Source organism: Sceloporus occidentalis, unplaced genomic scaffold (genome assembly GCF_023333645.1).
Source record: "Sceloporus occidentalis isolate IW3139 unplaced genomic scaffold, rSceOcc1.0.p SCAF_2, whole genome shotgun sequence".
Taxonomy (NCBI): Eukaryota; Metazoa; Chordata; class Lepidosauria; order Squamata; family Phrynosomatidae; genus Sceloporus; species Sceloporus occidentalis.
Genome location: NW_028316982.1, coordinates 273,465,826 through 273,479,918, shown reverse-complemented (window position 1 = coordinate 273,479,918; position 14,093 = coordinate 273,465,826). Strand labels below are relative to the sequence as shown.

The following is a 14,093-nucleotide window of genomic DNA, read 5'->3' as shown; positions in this document are numbered from 1 at the left end:
CCTTGTTGGCTTGCAAGATACTTGTAGACCTCTGAGCAAGACAAAGGCTTAGACTTGTACTTGACTAGTAACGAACCCATGACTGAATCTACATTTAAATTGTTCATTTCATTGTCCGTTTTGCTGAAATTAAGGGGAAAAAACCTTTGCAACATTTGTGCTGTGTCCTGAAACCGCCCGCTTCCTAACACCTTTGCTGTCCTTTTCCCCTCCAAGAAACAAACACGCCCTGAGTTTTTGGGGGAAGCCTTAATTGCTTCTCCTAGGAAGAAAGAATTTTAGAATGAGCCATCCTAGCCCCCTATTTGCAAGAAGGACAGGCTGGCAAATAGACCAGTTTCTCAGAGCAGCAAATTCATATTCATGCTCAAAAGGGAGGACATTTTGGAAGTCCTCCTGGACAAAGGTAGGACATGTCCTGGAAAAGGCGGGCGTCTGGTCACCCTGGTTGTGATCCACTGGGAAGTTCTCCTGAACGCCTCCCAGGTGTTGAAGTGTGTAAGAGCCGTGCATAAACTCCAGCATATGGAGTGAGCTGATAAATAGGGTCCAAAACACACTGCAGAAATAATCCAGTCTGAGACCTCTTTAACTGCCCTGGCTCAATGCTAGGGAATTCTGGGAACTGTAGTTTTGTGAGACATTTAACCTCCTCTGTCAGAGAGCTCTAGTGCCACAATAAACTACAATTTCCAGAATTCCTTAGCACTGAGCCAGGGCAGTTAAAGCAATCTCAAACTGGATTATTTCTGCAGTGTGTTTTGACCCTACGTTTCCATTACTCTTGGGGTCTACAGGGGATCCTACCCTTGCTCTTACCTACATATTCACCACTTGAGTGATCTGACACCCCCAGGACATGTCATTTGGAGTGGGTCTCAGGACCCCATGGAAGCACCCTGAGACACTCTCTCAGGGGGCTCCAGGTGGGGACCAGAAGAGAAAGTAGTGAACAGAGGGCACTGCTGCTGCTGCCTATTTTGCCCACCCAGGCCAGGATGCCTAGACTCAGAAAGTTGGAGGGGTCCCAGCGGAGGTCATCTAGACTATCCATCATCCAGATCTGTCACTCGAGCATCTCTGAGAGGTGTCTGTCCCACCCATCCTTATGACACTTGAGTGGTGGGACTCTCAAACTCCTTCCGAGGGAATCCTTTCCACTCGTGAGCAGGAACTTGTCCCATTGATTAGTCAGAATTTCCTTTCCCTGTCATCTGTTTCTTCCTTATTCCATTTTTATTAAGCTGGCGGTATTGACTATGTCTGAACCTGGGAGCCTTAGCTTGCAAAGCAGGGGGGCTTCCCCTTTGGAGCTCTGGGTGTCCCTTGGACCAGCCTCCATCCAAGGCCTGATGGTGCCCTCTGACCATGTTCCTTCCCTCCTTCTTTTCCTTTCTCCCTCCCTCCTCTTCCTCCTCCAGGCAGGCCCTGAGTGAGGTGACGGCCGCTTTACGAGAGCGTCTCCACCGCTGGCATCAGATTGAGATGCTGTGTGGCTTCCAGATTGTCAACAACCCGGGCATCCACACGCTGGTGGCCGCCCTCAACATCGACCCCGCCTGGGTGGGCTCCTCCACCCGGGCAAACACCTCCCACTTCATCATGACCGACGACGTGGATGACCTCGATGAGGAGATTGTCTCCCCCATGTCCATGCAATGTAGGTGTCTCTGTGTTCCCTGGGAGCGGCTGGCCAGATTTTGAGACAAGGGAGGAGGGTCGGAGACACCCCCACCCCAAAAGGGGGGCTCCGGAGAAAACATTGAGGGCAGGGCAGACAGTTGGGGAGGGTGAGGCATGCCCCTGCTACTTGCATGACCAGTCCTAACCCAACAGATGTCTAAGCTAAGGGAGGGTTTGCCCTTCGGTGTCCTTCTTGCAAGGGGTCCTTTTGTCGTCCTAGAACCTTAGAGGTGGAAGGGACCCCAGTAATCATGTAGTCTGCCCCCAGGCTTTGATGCAAGCATCCACAGCTCAGGCACCCTCCTGACTGCTAGCCCTCCAGCCTCTGCTTGAAAGCCTCCAGAGTTGGATACTTCCATGACTGCTTCCTTGGTGAGAGGAAGAAACTCGAGCAGGGCTGAAACCAGAGGGAGGCATGCCAGGGCTCCAACTATTGGGACTGAACCAGTTGAGTTTGGGAGAGGTACTTTTTTGGACTACAACTTCCAGAATCCCCCAGCTGGGGGAGGGAGGTCTTTGAATGTGACTCTCCACTAAGTCCTAGGAGTGGTAGTCCACTAAGGGGTCTCTGCTGCATCCTGGGACTTGTAATCCACTAACATGCGGAGAGGGCCAGTTTGCCTTTCTCAAAGGTTTTATTTGGGGTGGGGGAGCAGGAGAAGGGCTGGCATTGCCTAGGTCAGGCTCTCTTGAATTGTTTAATGGGGGGCGGGAGATGTTAATGGAAGATGGTGTCTCCTCTTTGTGCTCGGCCGTGAGAAATGCCAATGTGAGCGGCAATGTTTCTCCTTGGCACTGACCTTCTCTTTCCCTTTGGTCGGCTCACCCCAGATGCTGCCTTGCTCTTGGGGCCCCGGTTCAGTGACCATTCGTCTCTCTGCTCAGAGGACCTGTCCATCTGGAAATACCCCGGTTTGAGGACCATACTCTTGGACTCTTCCTTTCTTTCACCTACTTGACTAAAAACACCCACTGGGCAGAGGAAGCCAGGCGCCATGCTGGCCCTGCCTGCTCCCTGCCCGCCCACCCAAGCATTGCTGCCACCTTTTTTTAGCACCAGCAGCTAATTCTCACCTCATCCTTTTTTTCTCCCACTCCGCTCTGGCAAAAAAGTTGGCATCTTTACTAACCCATTGAGGTGCTCCATGGATGGCAGGGAGATGCCTGCTGGGATGAAGACCCACCACAAGGCAGGGCTGGTTTCCTTCTGTTGGGGGCAAAGGGGAAGGCGCTGACATCTCCCCCCAGTTTTCCTATTCTGTATCTGGAAGAGGGCCAGTGTGGGGTAGTGGTTTGAGCATTGGATTATAGAATAATAGAGTTGGAAGAGACCACAAGGGCCATCCAGTCCAACCCCATTCTGCCATGCAGGAATACACAATCAAAGCATCCCTTGTGACAGATGGCCATCCAGTCTCTGCTTAGAGACCTCCAGAGAAGGAGACTCCATCACTTTCCGAAGGAGTGCGACCCACTGTTGAATAACTCTTACTGTCAGGGGGTTCCTCCTAATGTTGAGGTGGAATCTCTTTTCCTGTAGTTTGCATCCATTGTTCCAGGACCTGTTCTTTGGAGCAACAGAAAACAAGCTTGCTGCATCATCAACATGGCATCCCTTCAAATATTTTAACAGGGCTATCTGCCATGCAGGGAGATACCCTCCAAGCACTTCCTGTAACAGATAGCCACCCAGCCTCTGTTTAAAAACCTCCAAAGAAGGAGACCATTCTCTGAGGAAGGAATGTGTTCCACAGTCAAATAGCTCTTACTGTCAGAAAGTTCTTCCTCATGTTTAGGTGGAATCTCTTTTCCTGTACCATTGCTCCATTGTGCCCTATTCTCTGGAGCAGCAGAAAACAAGCTTGCTGCCTCCCCAGTATGACTTCCCTTCACATATTTAAACTTGTTTAAACATCTGCATCCCCTATCCCCAGAACGACTTTTTGCACAGAAAAACCATGTGTATTTTTGCACAAATCAATAACAGTGGGATAGTGAGAGGCAGCAGGCAAAGAGAGTGGGTGCATTACAGGTGGACAGACTCCATTCACGGAGCCACAAAGGCTGCTGTCCAAACTTTGCAAGACCTGAACGGTGAGGTCTTGCAAGAGCCAACTTGGCAGCAAATAATAGCAGAATTTTTCTGCAGAATAATTCCTTGAGAAACTTTGCAAAGTGTGGGGAGTCTTTGCCCCCCGCCCAGGAAACCCATCATTTCTGCCAGGAAATGAATAGCCACAAATCTTTGCCTCCCAAAGATTTCTCCCAGAGAACAGCATCATCCCAAAGTCAAGTCAGGGAAGGTTACGGTGGTGCTCTTGATCTCCCCTGTGCAACAACCTCCTCTTCCTTTGGGTGCCCTTTCCTCACCTTCTCCTGCCTGGAAAGGGGTGGTCTGTGCTGCCCCCTGCAGAAGGAAGCCTCAAGAGGCCTCCTCACAGCCACAGCGGAGTTAGTAGGGTTTTCGGTCCCTCATCCATCCATGCAATCCCACCCCGCAGGGTTGGAAGGTGGCTTGACCTTCCTGGTTGGCTTCTGGGTTCTTTGCACAGCGACAGGTGATTCCCCTCTGGCCAGGGGAGTTATTTGCCCACAGCTGGCATTCTCTCCCCCCCTGGACATGCTTTTGAGTTCTCTGAAAGGCTGGGGAGGTAGTAGTAGTAGCAATTGATTATAATGTTTATACAGTGGGTCCTCCATATGCACCGATTCAACCATCTACAGCTTGCAAACATTCCAGAAAGATATACATTTCCTTGATTTTGCCATTTTATATAAAGGACCCATTTTAGGGTGGGACTTGAGCATCCACGGATTTTGGTATCCATGGAGGATCCTAGAACCAAACAGCAGTGGATACCAAGGGCCCATTGTAGTAGTAGTAGTAGTAGTAGTAGTAAATAATAATAATAGTAATAATAATAATAATAATAATACCACCACCCATTGGATATAATGGGACTTGAGCATCCACCGATTTTGGTATCCACAGGGGATCCGGGAACCAAACCACAGTGGATACCAAGGGCCCATTGTAGTAGCAATTGATGATGATGATGATGATGATGATGATGATGATGATGATGATGATGATACCCTATTGTATATAATGGGACTTGAGCATCCATGGATTTTGGTATCAACTGGGGATCCGGGAACCAAACTCTAGCAGATACCAAGGGCCCATTCTAATTAAAATGTTTGTATTCCATCCTATAATCATGAGATCTCTCTGGAGCTTACAGCAGTGTTACTTTCAACAATTTAAGATTTGAAGCAATAGAAATAATTTAAACATTCTAAAAATCAGATTAAATAGATAAATTGATGGATTGATTGAAATCTTTAGACCTCAAAGCTTTTAATAAAAAGCCAAATCTTGGCACTGGGCTGGAGCCAGCAATTGGGCTTCCAAAGGGCATTCCCCAAACAGTGGTGCTGCAGCAGAAATTCACATGTGCTTGTCTTTGAGAAAAGAGAGCAAACATGAAATCTATATTTGTCTTTCCATGACTGAGGGCCATTGGCTTGTATTCCCTAAGGTGCTTTTACCATTTCAAGATGGGGAGAAACCTACAGGCTCCTCTGTCAGCCTTGCCAGGACAGGGATGAAGCGAGGATCCAGATCTAAAAGCCCAAACAGCCAGAAATGAAATCCTCTGCCTCACCACTCCTCCTCTGTGCCTGACAAAAGTTCCCCAGTGGTTTCCCTGCCTAGTGATCTGAGCTGGAGGTGGTGGTGGTGGGGGTCTGGTCCATGCCTGTCAAGGGGTCTCCCCTACTCATGGCTGCCACTACCTGGTTCTTCAGCTTCCCTTGAGCAGCTTCACCTTGCTCATCTCTCATTGCTTTCTCTTCCCTCTAACACCTCAGCCATTGTTGCTTCTTTTGCATGACCCTCTTCCAGGAAGCCATGCACTGATCCAGTGGGGGGGGGGGGCATTCACAAGGCACCTCCTTACCCACTGACCTCCTGCAAGGTTGTCCCAGGTGGGGTGCCAAAAGGGAGACGTGAGCCCTGGATGTCCCCCTTCCTGGGCTCTGAGCTGGAGTCTGGCTAGAGGGCTGGCTTGCCTGGGGAGGGGGCTCTCCTTTAGTTGGGGGCTGCATTTTACACAAGTTAAGTTGAGGCAAAGAGGAAATGGGAGGGGCAGGATATTTTAAAAGGTCCTAAAATGACCAACTGTGGGAAGCAGCCAGCTCCATTGAGGATCAGCAGGAATGGTGATGGGGCATTGAGGGGCAGCTTTGGGTTGAGGGGCATTTTTCCAGTGGAACCAGCTTCCCAAGGTGGTTGAGGGTCCCCTTTCTTGAGTGAGGTTTGGACCCAAAGGACGGGGGATGCCTGACTCTGCTCCCCTCTCCTGCAACCGCTTCCCTCGGTCAGCCTCTGGATTGTGGCCCGTGTTTTGTATTTATTTGCCTCTCTTTCTCTCTCTCCGTCTAGCCCCTGCCTTGCCCAGCAGCATTCGCCAGCGCTTCGTGGACCCACAGCTCTCCATGGGATCACAGAGGTTGGTAGAGAGTCACCAGCCCCCTGGCCAGGGCGAGTCAGGCCAGCTGGTCCATTACCTGCCCAGTGGCAGGATGACCCTGCGGCGAATGCCCAGCATCTCTGGCGGGCAGCCCTTCAGCTCGGACGTCCACACCGCTGCCAACACGGCCTCACCTTCTTGCTCCCCCACTGGGCACATGGCGACTTCTGCCTCTCCTTGCCACACGCTCCCTGTCCTCTACCACCACACCTCTTCCTCTTACATCCTCCAGATGGATGCCCTGCCCCCTCCTGACGTCACCTCTGGGACGCGATGTCGCGCTGAGAGCTTCGGGTACTGTGCCGTCTGTTGGCTTCTCCTTGGCATGGTGTTTGGCACGCAGCCTGACCCTCCCGATGTTGGCTTCTTTTCTAGGAGCCCCATCTGGCTGTACTGCCCTTTGCTGCCTCTCTCTGACGAAGACAGGCCTCTAGCTTAGCAAGGAAAGCTAACAGGACTAATCTTCTGCTGGCCATCCTGAGCAGTCTGGGGGCCTGCAGAAGCCCCTCTCAGGCTGGGTTTTCTAATTTCTTTGGCATTTGTACATGCAGAAGGTTTGACATGGTTTGATGTGTCCTTACCAGCACCCCTGGGACTGAGCATCTCTCTTACTGCATTGAGGAGGAGTGCTCATGTGTTGCCTGACTGGCTGAACTGGGCTATTGGTGGGAACCAGCAAGTAGTCCTCCGGCGAGGCAGGAGGAAAGGACCCCATTTCAAGGGAGTGGGGAAGAGGTAGCCTACAGACTGAATATGGCCCCAGGGTGGTTTCCAGGACCCCCTGGCTTTTGCCCTTCCCCTTCCTCTACAGACAGGGGAATACACTTGTTTACTTGGTCCCTTCTGTGGAGTAGCCCAGACTGGGAGGAAGGTGGCCTCTTCTCCTACAAAACCCTTTCCCACCAAGAGCAAGTGGCTCCATTCGGGAGGCATCTGTGATCCTGTTGCAGTGCCATGGAAAAACAAACACTTGGCTGCAACTCTCCAAGGGCTTTGCTCAGTCCCTTCCTGTGCCAGACTTGCCAGGCTGACCACTCTTGTGGCCTGTTCAGGCATCACTGGGCCATGAGTAGCATGAGTGTGTGTGTGTGTGTGTGTGTGTGTTTCCTTGCGACTCCAGAAATCTGCAAACTGAGCCAGGCTCTTCTCTGAAAGTCTGCAAATGGTAGTCTCCCCCTCAAGTCCCACGTTTAAGGCATCTGTGGCTCTTAAAGCCTTTCTTTGCTGAGCTAGTGGTTTATGCGCTCTTCTCTTGTCAAGGGCTGGTCTCCCAGAGCTGTGGGGGCAGGGGACGGGGGTCTTGAGATCTGAGTGCCTATGGCAGCCTCAATCCCATTTTCGGGGGGTAAAGCCACTTAAGAAAGCCTGCATGTGGTATGAGGAATTAGGACTCTTCTGGGTGGTCAGGGTTCAAATCCCTACTCAGTTCTGTATGACTTTGGGCAAATCCTGCTCTCCTCTTAGTCTCAGAGGAACACCACAGAGAAATCTAGTCCAGGAAACCCCATGGTAGGGTTGCTTGAGGTTCTCCATAAGTTGGAAACAACTTAAAGTGTCACAGAAGGAGCTGTGACCTATGTGCTGGGCCTCCATGTGCCAGTTGATGCACTGGGTCTACTCTACATAGGACTAACCCCCAGGATCCCAGCCAGCCTGGCCAGGAGCTGTAAGTCCTACCTTGGGCTCCATTTTGTTCCCAAGATGAACATGATTATGCACCTTGGCCACTTGGAGGTGGAGGCATGTCCTTTAGCAGGCCAGGCCAGGGTGGGCTGATCCCACGTCTAGGGGAGAAATTGAGGAGTGGGCAAGTGGGTCCAGGTCTCCCTCCCGCTGGCGTATTGCTAGGAGGCCTCTGTGTGGTCTGTGTCAGGTCTTGGTTAAGCCTGGTCTATGCCTTGTCTATGCTTTATGCCAGCTCTTGGTCAGGCCCACCTGAGAAGTTCTTGCTGCACTTCCCAGTTCAGCCATTGCATGTGTGTGCATATGTGTGGGTATTTTGTGCATGTGGCATAGACTTGTGGCCACACTCTTTCCGGATCACAGACTAACGTCTTTTCTTCTCGTCCCTTGACAGAGACCTCTCCCGCTCGGACTCCGACTCCTCCATCCCTCACATGAGTGACAACCAGCGCATCTCCAGCTCAGCCCCCAAGCTGTTGCCCCCCAGGCCAGCCCTGCTGAACAAATCCATGGAGGAGGTGGGAGCCTCCAGCCTCCTGGCCCTCGGGGCCCTTTCCCCCAGCAGCAGCTGCAATAGGCACATGGAGGCATCTTCCCTGCCAGAGCAGCTCCCAGAAAGCCCCATCATCATGAAGAAAGCGATAATGCTCAACCATGGCTTGGAGAAGTCCACAAGCCTGGGGGAGATCTCTCACTCAGCGGCGGCAACAGCAGGAGGCGGTGGATCGCGGCACAGCCACTCCGACTCCTCGCGCTCCCACAGCCCCAGCTCCACGGAGCCCGACACCCCCTCACCCACTTCGGAGGGGCGTCCCAACAGCCTGGGAAAAAGCAATAGCCGCATTCCACACCTAGCCTCCAAGAAGAGCGGGGCAGCGACGGCGGGGGGTGAGGAAGACAGCGGCTCCACAGGCGAGGAAACCGACTCAGGCCCCGGCAAGAAGAAGTTCCCCCTCAAGATCTTCAAGAAGCCCAAGAAATAGCCAAGGGGAAGAAGGAAGGAAGGAGGGGAGAAAGAAGCTCCCCACCCTTGGGACAGGAGCCCCTTTTCTACGAAAGGGGCGAAGGGAGGGGGGCACCACCCCACAGGTGTGCCCCTCTGCCCCCAGAGCACCTTATGGGGAGGGGCAGGTGCCCACCTGCCCACGGACCCCTCTCCCTCTCCCTTCCCGGCTGCTGCGGCTGGAGAAGCCAAGAAAGGTCTATTTATTTTTATTTTTCGGTGACCCTGGCCTGCCCCACAATTCTCCAGCCCCAGTGACCTTTGCTTTTGCTGCTTTCCTGCCACTGCTGCTGTTGCGCATGGCTTTGCCTCATTCCCCCCCCCCATGCGCCACCACAACACAGTCTCAATTTGGGTTTCACAGGGTCTGTTTCTTTTCTCCTGCACTTTCCACCCGGCTTTTTGCTCAGTACTGAAACCACTAGGCAGAGGAACATGCACCCCCCCACAAGCGCCCCACAAGTCCTCTTCTTCCCCCCCAGGGGCCAGGAAGCCCAGAATCCCTCTCCCTTAATGGGCCATGTAAGGTGGGAGGCTGCCTCACTGGACTACAGTCAAGACCCTGGAAGTGAATGGGGGACCCCTTCCCCAGGGTCAATGCAGAAGAGAGGCAGGCAGCAGCGGGGTGCCCCTCCAGTGGGTCAGTCAGATTGAGGGGCACAGCTGAACCCCTTCCCTTTCTCCTCTCTCTTTCTGCCTTGGAGGGCAGCCCCCTTCTCTCCCCTCCAGGCCTGACTCCTGGATGCTGAATTCAGACTTGCAGGACTGCAAGGTGGAAGAGCAGTGGGGACGCCCTGCACCCCCCATACACCTTCCCACCTCTAGGTGGCACATAGGGGCAGTGATGAGGAGGAGTACCTTCCTTTCTACCCAAGCAGTTTTGGGGATGGAGATGTGTGGATTCCTTGTGACTCTCAGATTCTGTAGCTGTTATTGCCATAAATGTTTTTATTTGCAGAATGCCGGGGGTGGCTGCATCAGCCATGACCCCATTGTGGCCCTGCTTGCTGCCCCACTCTGAAGGGAGCTTGGAAGCATGACTCTCTCATGTCCCCCTTCCTCCCTTTGGCTGCCCTCCAGCTGGGGGGCCCTCACTGGCCCTTGAGGAGGGACCCTTGTCCTTTTCCTTCACTGGCCACGGCTGCAGTATGGCCAACCAGCAAGAAAGGACTTGCCCTGGGCGCAGCTGGGCCATGGATTCACTCAGCCTTCCCTGGGCAAGAGGTGCCCCCTGGCCTCTGGCGTTGCCCGTTCCTGTCTTCCATTGCCTTCTGCTGCAGCAACTGCTTCCCAATGATTTTCATTTTTTTGCACTTCAGGACTCAGGCGCAAGTGGCCAATTTGGGTGGCTAGCAGAACTCCTTCTGGGCCCGTGTGCGCTTGGCCTGCAGCCTCCCTCCAAAGCGGATGATTCCGCTCTGGAGAGCCTCACAAGGGCCTCTCTTTCTGGGCTAGGGTGCAAAGATAGTGCCGCTTTCAGCTGATCGCGGCAGCCGTTCCTCTCTCGCAAAGTGCCTGGTTCCCTGTTCCCCCTCCCACTGTCTTTCACCAGAAGAATCAGGAGCCATGTGCCTGCCGTGGTCTTCAGGTTTTTCACCCATCCAGCCTGGCTTCCAAAGAGCCCTCAAGAAGAGCGCCCGGGCTGTGCATGAGCCTCTGGAGAGTGCTGGGTCCCCTCAGCCGCCCTGTCATCCGCACTGGGTGCCCAGCGCTCCTCCGGCTCTTCTTAGGGCAGCATAGCAGCCATGGCGCCAAATGCCCTCCTGCGCAGTGATGGGAATTTGGCCATTGGGCTTCCTAAGAGGCAAACTCTTGCTCTGCATCTGCCAAGTCTTGGTTTTATTTAACAGTCATTTCATAAAACTGTTTTCAGTCCAATAAAGCATGTAGACTCTTTTAAGAGGTTGAGCGGTGTGGTGTGCTTTCTGAGCCAGGCCCTGGGATGGAGGAGGGAAAGCTGGAGCTGGCCACTGAGTGCAGAAGAGCAGCCATTTCGGGGGAGCCTGATGTTTTGAGACCCTTGACGGTGCAGCATCTACTTCTGAGTATTGACAAGGGAGGCTGTATGGGGTCTTTTGTTCGGGCCAACACCTACATCCTTGCACAGTCCCTACAAACACTCCTGCAAGAGTAGGCAGGGGCCACAGGGTGAAATTGCCTCACCTGAAGCTTCTGCAAAACCAGGCCCCAGGTCAACATCTCCCTCCTTCCCTCCCTCTCTCTGCAATCCTATTGAAAGAGTGCTGGCTTCATGCAGGGCAGGGAACATATGGCTTTTCTGATGGTGCTGGACTATAACTCCCATCATCATCCAGAGGCAACCTAGTCAACCCAGTGCAGCAGCCTCCAGTGGGCCACAGGTTAGGACGTCTGGTCACCAGGCCATGGGTACCCCAACCACTCCAAAAATAAAGCCCAGTTGGCTGGGAGGAAACAGGAGGCCATGCTCCAGCTGTTGAAGAGAAGAGGAAAGGCAGTGCGCATGTGTGGGGAGGGGAGGTCTTGTTCTGCAAGAGAGTTTGGAGACGATGGCTTGGGGCTTAGAAAGGCAAGCCCCCTGCAGCTATGGGGGAAGCAACTGGTCCTCTGAGCCATGGAAGGGGTCAAGCAGGGAAGGGAAGCTCTCTTTGGAGCCCAGAGCACCTAGGCTGAAGCCAAGAGGGGCATCAAACCCTGGCACGACGTCCTCTCTTCTACCTGCATCGGTTGACCCCTCTTCAGCTGACCTCAGGCTGAATATGGTTTCTGAGATACGGTCCAGAGCAGCTCCGTTCAGCCTTCCCAGAGCAAGAGGAGGCCATGGCTGCCACTGGGATATCTCCTGTATTGCCACCCTGTCAAGGCTGGCTGCAATCCATCCTTGGTGCCAGGAAGGCCACCCCCTCTTGTCTGTTGCTTGCCCACCTTCCGAGTCAAGCCTCGCCGCTGTCTGGCAGTTCCCACCCGCCGCTGAAGTCATTGTCCGTCAGGTTGACTGTGTAGGGGACGTCGATGACCACCTGGGAGACGTCGCGGCCAGTGGCCATGCGCCAGGAGTTGAGGGGGCAGATGGCCTTCCTGAACCGCTGAGGGCAAGGCAGAGAGGGAGTGAGAGTTTAGGTTCCGTTTAGAGAACAGACTCATCCACTTGGCCACCCACCCACTTGAGGATTTTAAGCAAAAACTATCTGGCTGTTTTAAATTATTAAAAACCACAAATGCAGAAGCACACACACAGGTGCTAGCAGGTCTCCTGAGAATCCCCTTGCAGGGATATGCCCCTACCTGTGTCAGTTTGGGGCCATTGCGGAAGGAAGAATCCAGCACCTCAAACAACAACCCTGCAGGTGCACAGCCTGCCTCCTCTTGACAGCCATTCAGCACCTGGCAGAGTCGGGGCAGTTCTGAAGATGTATCTTTGGAGATAGCATCCTCTTCCCAGACTGCTGCATGGCAGAGGCTTTGACAAGGTGGCACTTGTGGTCCTTGTGGCCCCTTCAAACTCAAGACTCAGTGCTTCTATGGACCCTCCCAGGTCTCAGGGGACACAGGGCAAGGCCCTTGGCTCCAGCTGTCTGGCCACCCGCAGCAGCAGAAAGGCAAATGGTGAGTCCACAGAAAAGGAATCAGTGCTGTGCAGGATCTGAGCTAGAGATCTAGAAGGAACCAAATAGGGAAAGGGATCACTGCCCCCTGTAGAAGCAAAGAGCCCTTGGAAGCCAGAGGGTAGCTTCAGTGGGAAGGATGCCACCAACCATGCTCTCCAGCTGCCAGGTGAGAACGGGATGTGGGGAATCAGAATCATAGCATCCTAGAGTTGGAAGTGAGCCCAAGGGCCATCCAGTCCAACCCCCTTCTGCCATGCAGGAACTCACAAAGCATAGCGCGATGCAGCAGCTAAAAAGTACTGCACTTAGGGCGGAAAAATGAAATGCATAGATATAGGATGGGTGACATCTGGCTGAACGAGATTTATATGCGTGAAAGGGATCTGGGAGTCCAAGTAGACCACAAATTGAACATGAGTCAACAGTGCGATGTGGCAGCTAACAAGGCCAATGCGATTTTAGGCTGCATCAATAGAAGTATGTTGTCTAGATCAAGGGAAGTAATAGGGCCACTCTATTCTGCTCTGGTCAGGCCCCACCTGGAATACTGTGTCCAGTTCTGGGAACCACAATTCAAAAAGGATGATGAGAAACTGGAGCATGTTCAGAGGAGGGCCACCAAAATGGTGAAGGGTCTGGAAACCATGAATCCCTATGAGGAACGCCTTAGGGAGCTGGGGATGTTTAGCCTGGAGAAGAGAAGGTTAAGAGGTGATAGGATAGCCCTGTTTAAATATTTGAAAGAATGTCATATTGAAGATGGAGCAAGTTTGTTTTCTGCTGCTCCAGAAAACAGGACCCAGAACAATGGATGCAAGTTCCAGGAAAAGAGATTCCGCCTCAACATTAGGAGGAACTTCCTGACAGTGAGGGCTGTTTGACAGTGGAACACAATCCTCCAGAGTGTGGTGGAGTCTCTTTCTTTGGAAGCAGTTTTTAAACAGAGGCTGGATGGCCATCTTTCGCAGGGAATGCTTTGATTGTGAGTTCCTGCATGGCAGGGGCTTGGACTGGACTCTTCCAACTCTATGATGCTATGATTTATATTCTGCATTCTTCCCAGTACAGGGACTCAGCCAGAAGGCAGCAGTTCCTGCTCTGCCCAGGGCCATTGGTATCACTGGAGGTTGCAAGGGATGCGGACCACACTGAGTGACTCCCCCAAAAGAAAGGTGACACTCAGTCAGGCCCTCCTACTGCGCCCTTTGCTGTTGCAGCGCTGCTTTACCTATGAGTAGAGTGGCACGACAGCAGTGAGGGAGAGGGGCGAGTGCGCCCTTTAACCGCCCCGCCCCCAGATGTTCTGCTCCCCATACCAGATAACTCCAGAGATGGAGACACTACTGCCTGGTGCAAACCTGAAGAGTACCATAGACCAGGTGTGGGGCTCCCTCCCTATCTCCCACCTGCCTGCCACCCGAGTCTGTAGAGCCCTTCAGAATATTAAGGGCTGAGAGAGAATTGCACGGTCCCCCCAGATGAAACAAAACTGCACCCCATGGTGACTAACTAGCGCTGCTGGGAGGTGCCCTCCCCCAGCCCCACCTGGAAGGCTGTGCTAAGCTGCTAAGCTAGAGGAGTCCAATTGGCTCCATGGAAGGA

The 14,093-nt window shown here is 53.1% G+C and overlaps 2 protein-coding genes across 5 annotated transcripts in view; one reads left to right on the top strand and one right to left on the bottom strand.

Moving 5' to 3' along the window:
- STIM1 (stromal interaction molecule 1) overlaps positions 1-10,806 on the top strand; it is a 136,789-nt gene extending 125,983 nt beyond the window's left edge. For 2 of the 4 annotated variants that reach the window (XM_089513172.1, XM_089513173.1), the window contains exons 11-13: positions 1,422-1,660; positions 6,131-6,512; positions 8,296-10,806. In XM_089513172.1, coding sequence (XP_089369298.1) covers positions 1,422-1,660; positions 6,131-6,512; positions 8,296-8,884 — 1,210 coding nt within the window. In that variant the 3' untranslated portion in view covers positions 8,885-10,806. Of the gene's footprint in view, positions 1-1,421; positions 1,661-2,514; positions 2,596-6,130; positions 6,513-8,295 lie in introns of all 4 variants that reach the window. The other 2 variants (XM_089513175.1, XM_089513174.1) reach the window with 2 other exon arrangements.
- Positions 10,782-14,093, bottom strand: part of LOC149320238 (sodium-dependent proline transporter-like) — a 37,122-nt gene continuing 33,810 nt past the window's right edge. The window contains exon 16 of the mRNA XM_089508494.1: positions 10,782-11,969. Coding sequence (XP_089364620.1) covers positions 11,817-11,969 — 153 coding nt within the window. The 3' untranslated portion in view covers positions 10,782-11,816. The remainder of the gene's footprint in view (positions 11,970-14,093) is intronic.